Source organism: Arachis hypogaea, chromosome 20, assembly GCF_003086295.3.
Source record: "Arachis hypogaea cultivar Tifrunner chromosome 20, arahy.Tifrunner.gnm2.J5K5, whole genome shotgun sequence".
In the NCBI taxonomy this organism is placed as follows: Eukaryota; Viridiplantae; Streptophyta; class Magnoliopsida; order Fabales; family Fabaceae; genus Arachis; species Arachis hypogaea.
In genome coordinates, this window is record NC_092055.1 from 41,551,461 (window position 1) to 41,565,251 (window position 13,791).

Consider the following 13,791-nt stretch of genomic DNA (forward strand, 5'->3'; position numbering starts at 1 on the left):
GTTTCTTTGATTTTATTGTTGTTGTGCTTCTGATTTAATTATTCTGCTTCTGATTTAATTTTGTTTCTGATTGTTCTTCTGTTTCTGATTTTTCTACTTTTGATTCTGATTCTATTTATGCTTCTATTTCTAATTATATTTTTTATGTTTATTACATTAATTTTGTTTCTGATTCTTGCTTCTTTTTCTAATTATATTTTTTATGTTTATTACATTAATTTTGTTTCTGATTTTATTCTTGTTGTTGCTGGTGCTGTGACGAGGAAGAAAGAAAAAGAAGAGATGCTGTTGTTGTGATGGAGAAGAAAAAAAAAAGAATAATATAAATAAGATATTTTGGTGAAAAAGAATAAGGGTATTTTGGTCGAAAAGATGATTTTGTTCAGCCTATAATTTATTGACGAAAATCGTACTTAACCCAAACATAAAAAGATAAATGTTCAACAGGTATTCTGGTAGTTACTAACTAGAGAATGAGGAGAATGGCACAGCAAACGGTGCGTTTGTTTCGAATTATTCTCTTTCTTTTCTTTCCAAGTTTTCCATGGATATGAAACGAATGAACATGATCTCTCAGTGTGTCCGTGTGTAACCTCTTTCCCTCCAGTGTCCACTCCTCGCGAAGCTACCCACCGTTCCGGTACCAGGTTAACTCTTGCGCTCCAATGTTCTTTCATGTTTCACTTATTTCTCTCTTTATGTTTCTCCCTACTTTATTTTAGCTGTATCTTCAATTGTTTGCACTGAAATTCGTAGATTATAAGCTCAAGTCTAATTTCAGGATATTCTTTTTTTTTTTTGGTAAAGTTTATGAGACTTTTTGTTGGTGCATTCTTAAGTTTGATGAGAAGATAATTTCATAATCTGTTATTTGGATTTTTGATGTCCTCCAAGTGTTTGTAACTTTGCTAGTGAGATTTTGGTTCTACAAAATGCAATTTTTTTTATAAATGGCACTATTTGCTATTAGTTGTCCGTGTCTACAATGCAAGCTTACCAAATTTTGAGACTAAACTCTACAAAATTTGAACCCTGAAACTGAACTTGTAAACTTGTAATTTCAATTTGGGAAAAAGTTTATGAGGTAACTTAAGAATTTGTTAACTTCACTACAGTGTGTTATGTTTAATGGATTGGATGAGTTCTATCTCTTATGGTGATATATTTCTTGTTTTCAGTGTAGGGAGATGGGTTTGTGGACACTACTAGAGGGGTTCTTGCTCCTTGCAAATGCACTGGCAATAATAAATGAGGACCGGTTTCTTGCACCGAGAGGGTGGGGCTTCTCAGATTTCTCAGTTAGGAGGACAAAGTCCTTGAAAGGCCAGATTATAGGTCTCATTCATGCAAGTCAGTACTTGAGAGTTCCTCTCATACTTCTCAACACCATCTTCATTATTGTAAAGTTTCTGTCTGGATGATGATGATGATGATAAGCAAGTTGCGATTATGGCTGATCCAAACATTATATATATGTATATATATATATATATATATATATATATATATTTGGGGTTTAATTTGTTGAGTTTAAATGCTATGCTCTGTACATGTGTGTCATCCGATTAGATGCTTGTGTTTCTAAGACTCAAGATAGTGGTTGAGTTAAACATTTCATCTTATGCTCACTCTTAAGATCAAACCTGCTTTCTGAAAATTATTTTTTTGTAAAGCCCCCAACTAACAGGGAAAGACTTGATTGATGTTACAATTTTTCTATATGTTATGTAATACATTCGTGTACACTTTAAACAAAGTTTAATTTGCAGTTTCAGTGATTATTTCTTTTATGCTCTCCTTCAGTTTAGTGATTGGTCATCATAATTAACTGTATAATAACTCATTGAATGTGCCTTGATTTAGATGCATGTTATCTGAATTTGTATAGATGTATAATTTTGGATTAAGCATGTAAGTCAATGGCTATGATGAGCCCGAGTGGTTAGAACAATGCAGACTTTGTCTCTCAACTTCCTTTCCCAGATGAGTAGATATATATAGTGTGGTAATAGTGGAAATAGCATGGCGTTTTAAACTGGATCTGTTTCTTAAATGGTTGCAGGTTCTAGATCTTTAATTAGAGATTTCAGCGAAGCATTATAGGCAACCTAGTTTACCAAATTCTACTTTAGAAATGCCTATCAATGTATGTCTTTGTATTATTTTCATCCACACAATTATGTTCTTTACCATACATCTATAGGAAGAAATGTATGACATTGTATATTCAATTTTTTTAAGAAGTTACATATCGATTATCACCTTTTCCTTTAAATTTTCATTTTTTTTTTGTAAACATCTTGCCTACTTAATTGTTGGAATTTGATCTTACTGATGCTGCTAAAGTAACTGTCATCTCTCCTGATATGCTCAATTCATTATTAAATCTTAACTCTCAACTCTCCAGATATTTTCATTTCATTTCATTTTGTTTAGCAAGCTTAGAACTTGTACTAAGCAAAACTGGTACACTGGATGAAAGACTACAGAAAAAAAAAAGGACTAAATCATAAATCAGCAAAAAGATGGTATGTTTTGGAGTCTACGGAGATAAGCCGTACGGCCGAAACTGTTGCTACAAGAGACATGATGCTAAAGAAAACAATGTTGAGCCAGTGCCAAAGCTGTTGCATGGATGATTGTTTGTCCTTCTTTGCCGTTAGGTACATATGGTTTGCAAGAATAAATGTGAGTGGGAATGTGCTTATTGCACCTGTGAGGCTCATGAAATCTCCAAGAAATGGTAGCAGAGCAGATACAAATGTATTGAAGGTGAGGTAGCCACCTCTTAGTAAAATCCTGAATGTTAAGTTCTTAATTTGTAGGGCACTTCCGGTGATCCCATATTTGGTGTCCGCATACTCATACATAGGACTAGCAAATATCTAGCAGAAGTGAAAATAGAGGATCATTAGGACACTCAAACAATTCGAGTAAACCAAATTTCATCTCTGACCAAAAACACAAGCTAATAAAGGGTGTGTTTGGTTTGCGCTTTTATTTTCGATTTTTTCATATTTTTAGAATTTTGTGAAGAAAAAAGTAAACAGAGGCAAAAACAGAAAATATGATATTATTGTTTTTACTGTTTTCTCTTTTCTCTTCACAAAATCTTGAAATCGAAACTATTGAAAATGAAAATGCAAACTAAACACATCGTAGTTTCTCAAGATTTGAAAGCCCCATTGATCTTTCTTTAACCAGTGAGAGACAACTTTGTTTTCCTTAAATTGTAAGATATGATTTTGGCCTGTATTATTTATCAGGGTTAAAACAATTGATAATAGCAGAAGTTCAAGTTTAGATGTAAGTACATGCAATGCAATGACTGATTGAAGAAAAGCTGTAATGTTAGCTACAGCTTTAACCCAAACAGGACCATTCACATTGTTCAGCAAATATGCTGATGTGGAATTTCCATAAGCCCAGTAACCTGTAAACGTAACCAGGTACAATGGAAGAACACCAACTGTGAACTGAAAATACAGGGCTTTCATCATGTTCGTCACAACTGGCTGCTTAATTGTTGCCTGTCATATACATCAATCAATTTATGTTGTGCATCAGTATCTGTGTACATTAAATATGTTTTAAAAACATGTAAGTGTATGAGACCTGTATTTCGGGAAGCATGCCAGTGTTATATGCGAACACGAGATTAGCGCTTGCTCCGATGATCGAAAATATTTTACCGGCGCCATCGCCCGGAATACTGAAATCTCTAGGTGGTGCATTCAATCCTGATGTTAATAACAATCATCTTGTTTAATGAACAGTTAAAAAAAATAGTGTCTTCAACTTAATGCATGAAAATTTTCAACTCAGTTCGGATAGAGATGCAAGATTTGTATTCACATGAATACCAAGCTGGCAATAAGACAAGCGGTGCAAGGGTGGAGGGGTATGTGTTAACTTGGTGGACAAAAAAAAAGGGGACACATAACATAATAGCAGAAATGAAATATTACCATCTTTAAGGGACAGCACAAATGCTATAACAATATAAGCTAGACTCAAGAGAGTTGAAAAACCCAGCCAAACTCCAAGAGCTGAAAGAGTAGGGATTCCAAAGGCAAACATTGCACACACAAAGCCAGCTATGGCAATAAAATATGGAAGTTTCATTGTGTGATCATCCCAAAATAGAAGATAAGTAGCCTGCACCACATTGAACATATAAAAATAAAAAAAGAATTCACGAAAAAAACCCTCTGGAAATACCAAAAAAAAAAAAATTCAATTACCAAATTAACCAATACATGTTTATTTTTATATTTTAATGTGTTTTGTACGAAATTTTTTGTATGCATGTAACAGAATGGCTAGAGATACACACTATCTGAAGAAACATATTCTAAACTGAGGAAGAGATTGAATTTGTTACTTTCAAGGCTGAACCGGCCAAAATGATATAGCCAGTATTGATCATGAAAAGATTGACGTATTGTAGAGCCCATGTAAGAGTATACGCCCATCTTCCTGCGGTAAGAAAGAGATGAAACATGAGAGAAAAAGAAATATTTGCATGTTATTGGAAAACATTTGTAGAAGATGAGTATTTGTTACCGTATATGAATCCAGCAAGATCTCTACATCTGATGTGCCTTCTCCCCCCATACTCATGGAGCATAGCAACAAGAGCATTTGCATAGAGCGAAATCATGGTGGCCAGGATTAGACCAACCACGCCACCAACCCAACCAAGCGGCACCATGATGGTGCCGGAATATCCCAGCACATAAGCGCTGTTGATTCCGGTGGTTAGGACAAAAGCCACTTGAAACCATGAATCTGCCACCCAACAAATTCCAGAGGAAAAACAAAATCATGTATTTACCGAAGTTCACAAAGTTCCAATTTCAATTGCACCTGAAGTGCCAGCTATATTGGGTTACAAATTGCATGTTTAATTATGTCTCAATCTGCAATATTTATGATAGATAAGCATCATTCAAGAAAAAATCTGCAATGCAAAGGGTACGGTAGCAAGCAAATATAAGCAAAAGCGGTTATTACTAACCGCTACTAATCTGGTGCGCGGTTTCCGGTGCTTTAACGTTGCCTTTACCATCCTTGTGATTTTCATGTTCACTATCGTTCCTTCCCACGTTAGGCATTGCAACGGCTAAATTGCATAAGAAGATAGCAACACAATCACGCTGAGCTCCTCCTCGGTAACCTTTTTTATATTACAAAACATTCAATTCCAACCAGCCAATCACTTTTCCCCAATTTAGAATCACCTCCTTTTTCCTCTCTGACCAGTGACCACCCTTCTTTTTGCGTATCTTCTCTCTTCTTTTTTTTTTTCAAAGTTGAGTGCTTGTATTGATGAAATGACCAAAACAGCCTTAGCAATGTCATTACCAAGCATAGAATTTTGAAGAAAAAGAAAGGGTATTCCCAAATGCAATCACAAAAGATTGCTAAAGAATAGACTAAAGAAATAGAGAGAAAAAAGCGATTTATATTTTATAAATAAAAGTAGGTTTTATTTTATTGATAAGAAATAAATAATAGTAGTTCTTAATTGAACAACACATCACACAAATAAAAAGAAAGAGTGTATAACAATTACAATCGAAAAAAAAAAAAAGAGTAAAACTTAAAGAAAAGGAGAAAGTGGATCTTCACTCTTCAATGCTCATAATTTCTTCCCTTTTTTCTCCCATTATTCTTTGGATGTATACCTGATTTATTTATTCGTTTGACCACATGAACATTTCATGTTATATGCCGATATTTTAGTCATTTATTTATTTATTTTATATTTATCCGCTTAAAAAGTTTTAGATAAATGTTTTTGTGTGCTAATATCAACATTATTTAAGAGAGAATCCCAGCACGGAATTTTACTTTGTTGAATTATTTCGCAATGGGTTTCGTGTGGGCCCCACCTGTAAATCTTTATTTCAATGCATCAAATAGATCTAAAATGTCACTCTTATATTTGATGTTTTTTTAAAAGAAACTCTTCTTAGTTCTCTGCTAGCCTATTACACATTGGAAGAATTAGGTTACAAGGAAAAGGAATTAAAGCTTAGAAAATATTAGGAGGAATATGAAATTGCATTGCTTGAGCTTTCTATCTGATTCTACCCATGCAAGATGTCAATTTCTAAGATAATATTGTTCGTCCTTGATCCTTTCTCATTGAACTCTCCATCTTGGTGCCTTGAGTTCCCTCTACAATGTTGAAATTATTTCTAGATATTTTTGGGTTATAGATAATGAAACAACACCTTCAAAGTTCTGAGCTACCAACCCCAAATCATGCCAATTTTTGTTAACTGTACAACAAAAAAATAATAAATATTAATTTTGTTATGTGAAATTGTACATGTGTGATGAAAATAATTTTTCCTTTGTTAAATTAAAAAAATAATTAAATTGGGTTTTTTGAAAATTCACAGTCGGTCAATATCTCTTATTTTCTTATCTACATTACATTCTTTTTAATATCACGAATTTCTCTCATATGTGAGCTTAACTAGAAAAATATTTCAAAACATAAAATAACAAAAAAAAAAGTTCTTTAATATCTGTATTTTGCCTTTGGGTATAATATTTTAAGGTATAATTTTGAAAATACATCTATCGAGAAAATATATAGACTATTGAACAAAATTCTTAATAACAATATATTAAAATTAATCTATTTTTAAAAATAAATAATCTCTCTACTTTAAGAAGACATCATTTTTTGTTTTTAATCAAAAGAAAAGTTTCTTATTTGTGTTTAATTAACCTTACAAACTATAGACCATCTACATCCTAAACTGAATTTTACAACTTCAACTTTCTTCTTAATTAGTGGATCCTTGTCATTATTGAATAAGAAGCGAAAATAAAGAAGAAAATACTTTATATATATATGATCCACTATCCTCTATCCTTTTCAGCATAAAGTATTATTTTACACTATTTGATAATATCAACTTACGCATTAAAAATTCAAAGTCTAAATTATATATGAATCGGAGTATTTCAAGACATGAATTACTTTTTTTTTTCAATAAAATACTTAAACCTCTTGCAATGCAGCACCGGTGCCAATGATTATTATGGGATTAATTATTTTAAAATTATAATAATAAAATATACGTATGACAAATTATAAATTTAATGATGATTAATTTATTAAATTCTTCATTATATATATATATATATGAAGTGACTTTATGACCTTATTTTTTCGTTAGACCTTTTCGTTAAAATTAGTATACACTTTTTATTTTTACTTTTGCATATTAGAGTGTACATAAGTCGAATTGAGCTGGATTTAAATAAAGTCGAAATCAATTTAAATATTTTATTTAATTTATTTTAAGGATTTGAATTTGACTTTAAATTAATCTAAAATAAACTGAGTTAAGTCTAATTGACCTGATATATAACTAGTATATACAATTTTATAAATTTTATATAACATTAATAAAATCTTAACTTTAAAATTGAATTTAATAAATATATAATATTTATACTAAAATAAGTTATTTCAAAATAAAAAGCAACACTATACAGTATAAAAAGTATTAACGAAAGTATAAAAATATAATATTTTATTATTAATTTTAATATAAAATACATATTTTAACTATAAAACATTATTTCAGAGGCAGATCGGATCTATATAAAGCATGACTCACACTCAGGTATGAAAATGATACAAAATAAAAACCAACAAATTTTTTTTTTTTTTTTTTTTTGGTCAAGTGAATTGGACAACCCCCAATTCTAAACATTAATCCCATGTTTCACACACCCACACAACACACTCACACACACTACATGGGTACTATGGGTTCTTGCAACATCCAGCCTCAGCTGGGATTTGAACCCGGGTGCAGCTTGATGAGAGGCGTAGAAATCCTCCATCTGTGCCAAGCCTCAGCTGCAAAAACCAACAAACTTGAGCCGAACAAATATGATTCGAGTCCGGGCCAGGTTTTGAGCATGTCTAGCTTGAACACCCTTATTTACATGATATACATAATAAAGTTGCAGGCGTAATGACAATTCATTTGTCTCGTGAGCATTGAGCAATCATATCTATATTCAAAACTTGGTTGAAACCAGAAGTGGATAGGAACTAATCCTTAAAAGTGTTATGTGAGTGTGAGTGTGAGTCTGTGTAAGTTGTGATATTGTAATGTTTAAAGTTAAGGAATGTTCATTTGATATAAAAAAAATGTAGTCAAAATAAATTTAGATGCGTATTTAGTATTAATGTTTTAATAATTATCATTTTTAACTTTATTATACAAGATCATATATTTGATTTTTCCAACTTAATATTGTGGAGATATATCTTTAAAAATAGTTTAACCAGAAAAACAAACTGATTCGTCGGACCTCCTTATCAAAAACGACACGATGGACTGAGATTTTAAGCTCGCTGAACCCACATTGATAAATCTACAAACTTTGGTCAGACGGGTTGGCCTATTAATGTTTTGTTTTTTAAAAAAGATATTTTTAATATTTTAATATTTTATTATCTAATTTATTAAAAGGAGATAAAAATTAATATTTAATTTAAAAATATAAAAATAAATAATTTTTAAATATTTAAAATTTACCATAAAAAATAAATTTAAAAAATTCAAATAAGTATAAAAAAAATTTACCTATATATAAATACATAATAATTAATTTAATAATTCATTCAATACATGCACATATAATATTTTTTATTAACTAATCTTTACAATATCCCGACAATTTTAGATTACATTATTTTTATTTACAACTGCTGTAAATTTTTTTATGCATGATCTGCCTAAGCGAAAAATTTTAGAACGTAAAATCCATTTTTGAAACTTCTTTACTATTTTGAACAGTTAACCTTCTATTATTTTTTATAAAATAGAAATAGGTATTTGGTATCAATAAATAAACGAACAAACTTTTCATAAAACAATTAGTCAAACATGTTGTTTGTTGGCTTAAAAAATGTATGGTTTAAAAATGAAGAGCACAAAGACTGATATGGTAGAAAAAGATATGTCAAAATAATGTTAAATATTATTTTCAACTTAAATTTATATCTATTTGAGATATTAATCTAAATTTAATTTTAGATAACTAAAAAATTATATAGAATTAATAGTTACCTTATATATTAAATAAACAAAAATAAACAACAATTTAATTTACAAATATCATTTTTTTTTTGTGAAAAAGCATTTGGCAGGAATAACTTTATTAATTAGGAAAGATTTTTTATGGCAATAATTAATTAAAGAGCACTACCGTTTTTCGTCTCATTCTACTTTTATTCTTTTGCTTTTATTTCTATTCTCTTTTTTCTCTTTTTTTGCCAAACTTTCTTCTTGTATTGGAATCAATGATTGATGCAAATTGAGTCTTGTATGATAATCTATACACTTAAAGTGATAACTGAATAATATGAAAAACAAAAAGGTGAAGAGGAATTAGTGGACCAAAGCAAGACGTTATTATGCATCAGTCAAATAGTCAATTGAATTAGTGGATGATTTGTATACTATATGAACAGAAAATTATACCTTTTTTTATATTTCCCAAGTTTTTAACTTTTTATCATTAATATATGTAGTAGTCGTTATCCTACTGTTCTCCGACCTCTGGTTAAGAATTATACAATACAATTGGATTGTTTCATTTATTTTTCTGTCGACTTTAATATGTAATGTGAAAATGAGCTTGTATTAAAATTGGTGAATTATATAATAAAAATGTAAGTTTATAAATTTTTCTTTTAATAAGATGAGAGAGAAATTGATAAAGATAAAATTCACATTTTGAATAATAATAAAATAATAAAAAATAATTATAAAATGGTGAGTTCGATTTATTAGATCGCTTCAATCGATGAATTTAATGCAAATAAAAAACTTAAAAATAATACGAAATAAATAAAAAGGTAATAGCTAAATTTAACAATAAAATTAAAAATAATAAAAAGTACAAAAACAATAAAAAACCGAAAATGATAAAAGAAATTGAAATAAAAGAAACGCTAAAAAATAAAACAAGAAAAAAATAAAAAAGAAATAAAGAAAATTAGAGAAAAGTGATGACATTTAACATTTATATATATAAGCACTTTATTTTTTTATGTGTCAGTGTGACTAGAAATTTTTGCAGAATTTTGGTGTAGGTTATAGTGGGTTGTAATGCATATTTGTCTTAATTTCAACTTTCTTTTTTATAGGGAAAAAAAATCTCTTATTCATTTTTTCTCCTATATTTTTTCTTCAACTTGTTCCCCAAAATTTGCACCATATTTCGCATTTTCAGCTTGAGAGTCTAGTAAAAATTTTGGTGCTCAAGTTAAAGTAACCGCTAGTCAACCTTTTTTTTTACATTGTCTATCTCTGACTTCGACTCTCCTTGCCCTTATGATCGACCTAGTTCGTAGTTGAGACTTATTTCGGGAATGGATCCTCTCAATTGTTAAAAAAAATTGAGAGTGTAAAGTGTGATCTCTAACCTTTCATTCTTTTCTCTCTTATATTTATTCTTGGTCCCACTTACAAAATTAATGATGAGAGATCACACTTTACTCTCTCAATTGTTAAAAAAAATTGAGAGGACCCATTTTCCAAGTTTTACATGTTTGGAGTCATGTGCTTGGCACATTTCATTTTAAATTTTAGAAAGATATTTTAGTTATACCACGCTAAAGCGGCGCATGCTTTTCTTGGGAATACGTAACATTTTCTTAGGTTTTTAATAAGTCATTTTGTGTAACACTCCATTACCCTAAGCCTTCCCTCTAACCGTAAAGTAAAGGATAACGAAGTTTCACGACAATTCTAAAGCTTATAATATATAATATAGAAAGAAATAGTAATACTAGGAGCTCGATGAAGGAGTAAAGCTCAAGTCGCTTAAAACGGAATTACGAAATGCGAAGCATTCACACACGATAACTAAATGCGTAGGCACGGACAGAACAAGACATAATAAATATAAAACCTTGTTGATAGCTCCAGGATACACAAGGTAATAATTAAAGTAAACAAGATATATATAAGTATGATATACAAAAAGAGGACTAGTCACAACCTGCGGAGTTTAGGCTGGCTAGTCAAACTGAATACAACAGAATTTTAAAGTTTAAAATAGCTTATACAACTTATCTCTCCAATCAAGTCTCTAAGGCCATAAAGTCTAAAAAAAATAAGAGTGAGAGAAAGTACTACAACAAAAGAATCAAAATACCCAAAAGAGAGCATAAGATCCTCTGCTCCGTCACCATCTCGCAACTGACCGAGGTGGGTTACGACCTGCATCTGAAAAACAACAACAACAACATGGTATGAGAATCGGAGGTTCTCAGTATGGTAACAGTGCCCAATATGTAAGATGTAGGGTTTCAAGAAGCCAAAGGCAATCCTAGAACTTCACATCGATACCAATATTCAAGCTTAACAAAGATAAATAACTTAAACCATAAACCATAAACAGGGTTATCTAAACTTAGGAAATTTCTAACTAATGCTAATCACACCACTGTATCCCACAGCCTCCACCAACCTAACCTCCATGCGATCCCATCGCCACTGATGGGCAGATAAATGCCGGTTAAGAATTTCTGAAAGATATTTTCTAAACAGCGTTGCAAGTACAACCTTAACCGACGAAATTTTCACTATCAATTTCAAATGTGTCACAATTAATAATAAATAAACGGGAGTAGAATCCTAGGTCGTTTTCCTAAGAGTTGACACAAGATTCAAATTATTGGTTAGGATTTTCCTGAATATTTTTTTGAAGTTGAGAACAGAAAAATAAATAGCTAGAAATTAAAGCAATGGATAACCAGCAAGAGTTGATAATTAATCAAAATAAAAGGCCTTGGTTAGGGGAGAGAATTGGAATTTCTATTATTGTTGTCTTTTCCATGTGTAATAATAAAGGTTCATTACTCCCACTTAGTTATCCTCTAGCAATTGAAGGAAAGTCAAGTGGGCGTCACTAACTCTAACTCACAAGTCCTAGTCACTTCATGGGAAAGGACTAGAGTTGGTGAGATTTGAGCTAGTCAGCAATTTTCAATTACAGATTAATACTTGGGTATAACAACTCAACGGGTTCCAATTACTCAACCCCTACCCAAGTTGAAAAATTTACTCCATTAACATGAATGGCATTTTCACAAACACATGTAGGTGTAAATAAAAGACATGATAATTATGAGAAATTAATTAAATCGAAATTAGCACTAACAATAATTAACAATGATCAAACAAGCAATAAAAATAAACATAAAAATAATTCAATGCATTAATAAAATTCAAGAGTAACAAGATCCAGACATGAATTCAATAACCAAATGGAAAAGAGTATTAAGGGAATCAAAGAAGAAAATAGAAATAAAATGATGAGGAACGAAGGTAGTAGCAGCTCTCTCAAGATCCAATTTGAAAATAAAAATAAGAATGCCAAAACCCTAGAGAGAAGTAGGAGTTTCTCTCACTAGAATCCAAAACTAATAAAAAAACTAAAGTAAAAAGTGAAGTTTGTTCAGTCTCAGCTCCATCCCAGCCTCTAGTATGCGTTTTCGGGCTTGAAACTGGGTCCAAATCAGCCTAGAAATTGCCTGGTGCACGAAATTGTGATTCACACTTTTCACAACTCCGCACAACTAACCAGCAAGTGCACTGGGTCGTCCAAGTAATACCTTACGTGAGTAAGGGTCGATCCCACGGAGATTGTCGGCTTGAAGCAAACTATGGTCATCTTGTAAATCTCAGTCAGGCGGATTCAAATGGTTATGGGATTTTGATAATTAAAAGATAAATAAAACATATAATAAGATAAAGATACTTATGTGATTCATTGGTGGGAGTTTCAGATAAGCGTTTGGAGATGCTTTGTTGCTTCTGAACCTCTGCTTTCATATTGCCTTCTTCCAATCATGCGTGCTCCCTTCCATGGCAAGCTATATGATCCTCTTGGATGAAAAATACCAGGTACGATCTCTGCACGACTAATCAACTGTCGGATTTCTCGACTCGGATGAAAAATACCAAGTACAGCTACCGCACGGCTAATCATCTGTCGATTCCCGCTAGCGTCGGAATAGGACCATTGTCCTTTTGCACACTGTCACTGCGCCCAACATTCGCAAGTTTGAAGCTCGTCACAGTCATCCCTCCCCAGATCCTACTCGGAATACCACAGACAAGGTTTACACATTCCGGATCTCAGGAATGGCTGCCAATTGGTTCTAACCTATACCACGAAGATCCTAATCTCACGGACTCGGTCCGTGAATTAGAGACCTAAGAGAATATACTCTGGCTGTCGTCCAATGACTACCTTGAACATCATGTAGACCGCTTGTGGTTGTCAGGCACGCGGATCTTGGCTAAGCGAGTAATGAAGATTGGGTGATTGTCAAGGGTCACCCCCCTTCATTCTGACTTAACTGAATTAAGTACGAGAGTATATCTTGGAGAAGAAGTAGGCGTGAATTGAAAGAAAAACAATAGTACTTGCATTAATTCATGAAGAACAATAGAGCTCCACACCTTAATCTATGAGGTGTAGAAACTCCACCGTAGAAAATACATAAGTGAAATATAGTCTAGGCATGGCCGAATGGCCAGCCTCCAAGTCCAAGTCTTAGATCTAAAATGATCAAAAGATGATCAAAAGATATGAATACAATAGTAAAAAGTGCTATTTATACTAAACTAGTAACTTAGGTTTACAGAAAATGAGTAACTAAGTGCAGATAGTGCAGAAATCCACTTTCGGGGCCCACTTGGTGTGTGCTTGGGATGAGCATTGAAG

General features: G+C 31.8%; 2 protein-coding genes across 10 annotated transcripts; one reads left to right on the forward strand and one right to left on the reverse strand.

The window, feature by feature from the left end:
• The first annotated feature begins 319 nt into the window (after positions 1 to 319).
• On the forward strand, positions 320 to 1,774 carry LOC112782538 (uncharacterized). 7 transcript variants are annotated; one of them, XM_029296201.2, is made up of 3 exons: positions 320 to 497; positions 578 to 647; positions 1,179 to 1,774. In XM_029296201.2, exon 3 carries the CDS (start codon positions 1,188 to 1,190, stop codon positions 1,419 to 1,421), a length of 234 nt encoding a protein of 77 aa, XP_029152034.1. In that variant the 5' UTR covers positions 320 to 497; positions 578 to 647; positions 1,179 to 1,187; the 3' UTR covers positions 1,422 to 1,774. The 7 variants fall into 7 exon arrangements, with proteins under 7 accessions (XP_029152034.1, XP_072086612.1, XP_072086613.1 ...); XM_072230511.1 differs by having other exon boundaries at positions 1,184 to 1,774; XM_072230512.1 differs by having other exon boundaries at positions 578 to 640.
• Positions 1,775 to 2,378: 604 nt separating this feature from the next.
• LOC112782537 (proline transporter 1) lies at positions 2,379 to 5,692 on the reverse strand. Of its 3 annotated transcripts, none has more exons than XM_025824964.3 (7): positions 5,021 to 5,692; positions 4,567 to 4,791; positions 4,385 to 4,479; positions 3,969 to 4,158; positions 3,616 to 3,740; positions 3,434 to 3,530; positions 2,379 to 2,885 (listed from the first exon to the last, which is right to left on the reverse strand). In XM_025824964.3, the coding sequence occupies exons 1-7, from the start codon at positions 5,115 to 5,117 to the stop codon at positions 2,875 to 2,877; spliced, it is 840 nt and encodes a 279-aa protein (XP_025680749.1). In that variant the 5' UTR covers positions 5,118 to 5,692; the 3' UTR covers positions 2,379 to 2,874. The 3 variants fall into 3 exon arrangements, with proteins under 3 accessions (XP_025680749.1, XP_025680748.1, XP_072086610.1); XM_025824963.3 differs by having other exon boundaries at positions 3,315 to 3,530; XM_072230509.1 differs by having other exon boundaries at positions 3,315 to 3,530; positions 4,567 to 4,922; positions 5,021 to 5,336.
• Between the last annotated feature and the right edge of the window lie 8,099 nt (positions 5,693 to 13,791).

Excerpts from the sequence above, each read along its gene's own strand:
- LOC112782538 (XM_072230510.1), top strand. The coding sequence starts at position 474 with ATGAGGAGAATGGCACAGCAAACG. Across the intron at positions 498-607 it reads GGAGAATGGCACAGCAAACG|TGTCCACTCCTCGCGAAGCT; the intron begins GTGCGTTTGTTT and ends CTTTCCCTCCAG. Across the intron at positions 641-1,178 it reads CGAAGCTACCCACCGTTCCG|TGTAGGGAGATGGGTTTGTG; the intron begins GTACCAGGTTAA and ends TCTTGTTTTCAG.
- LOC112782537 (XM_025824963.3), bottom strand. The coding sequence starts at position 5,117 with ATGCCTAACGTGGGAAGGAACGATAGTGAACATGAAAATCACAAGGAT. Across the intron at positions 4,159-4,384 it reads TGGCCGGTTCAGCCTTGAAA|GCTACTTATCTTCTATTTTG; the intron begins GTAACAAATTCA and ends AATGTGGTGCAG. Across the intron at positions 3,531-3,615 it reads GCATGCTTCCCGAAATACAG|GCAACAATTAAGCAGCCAGT; the intron begins GTCTCATACACT and ends TGTATATGACAG.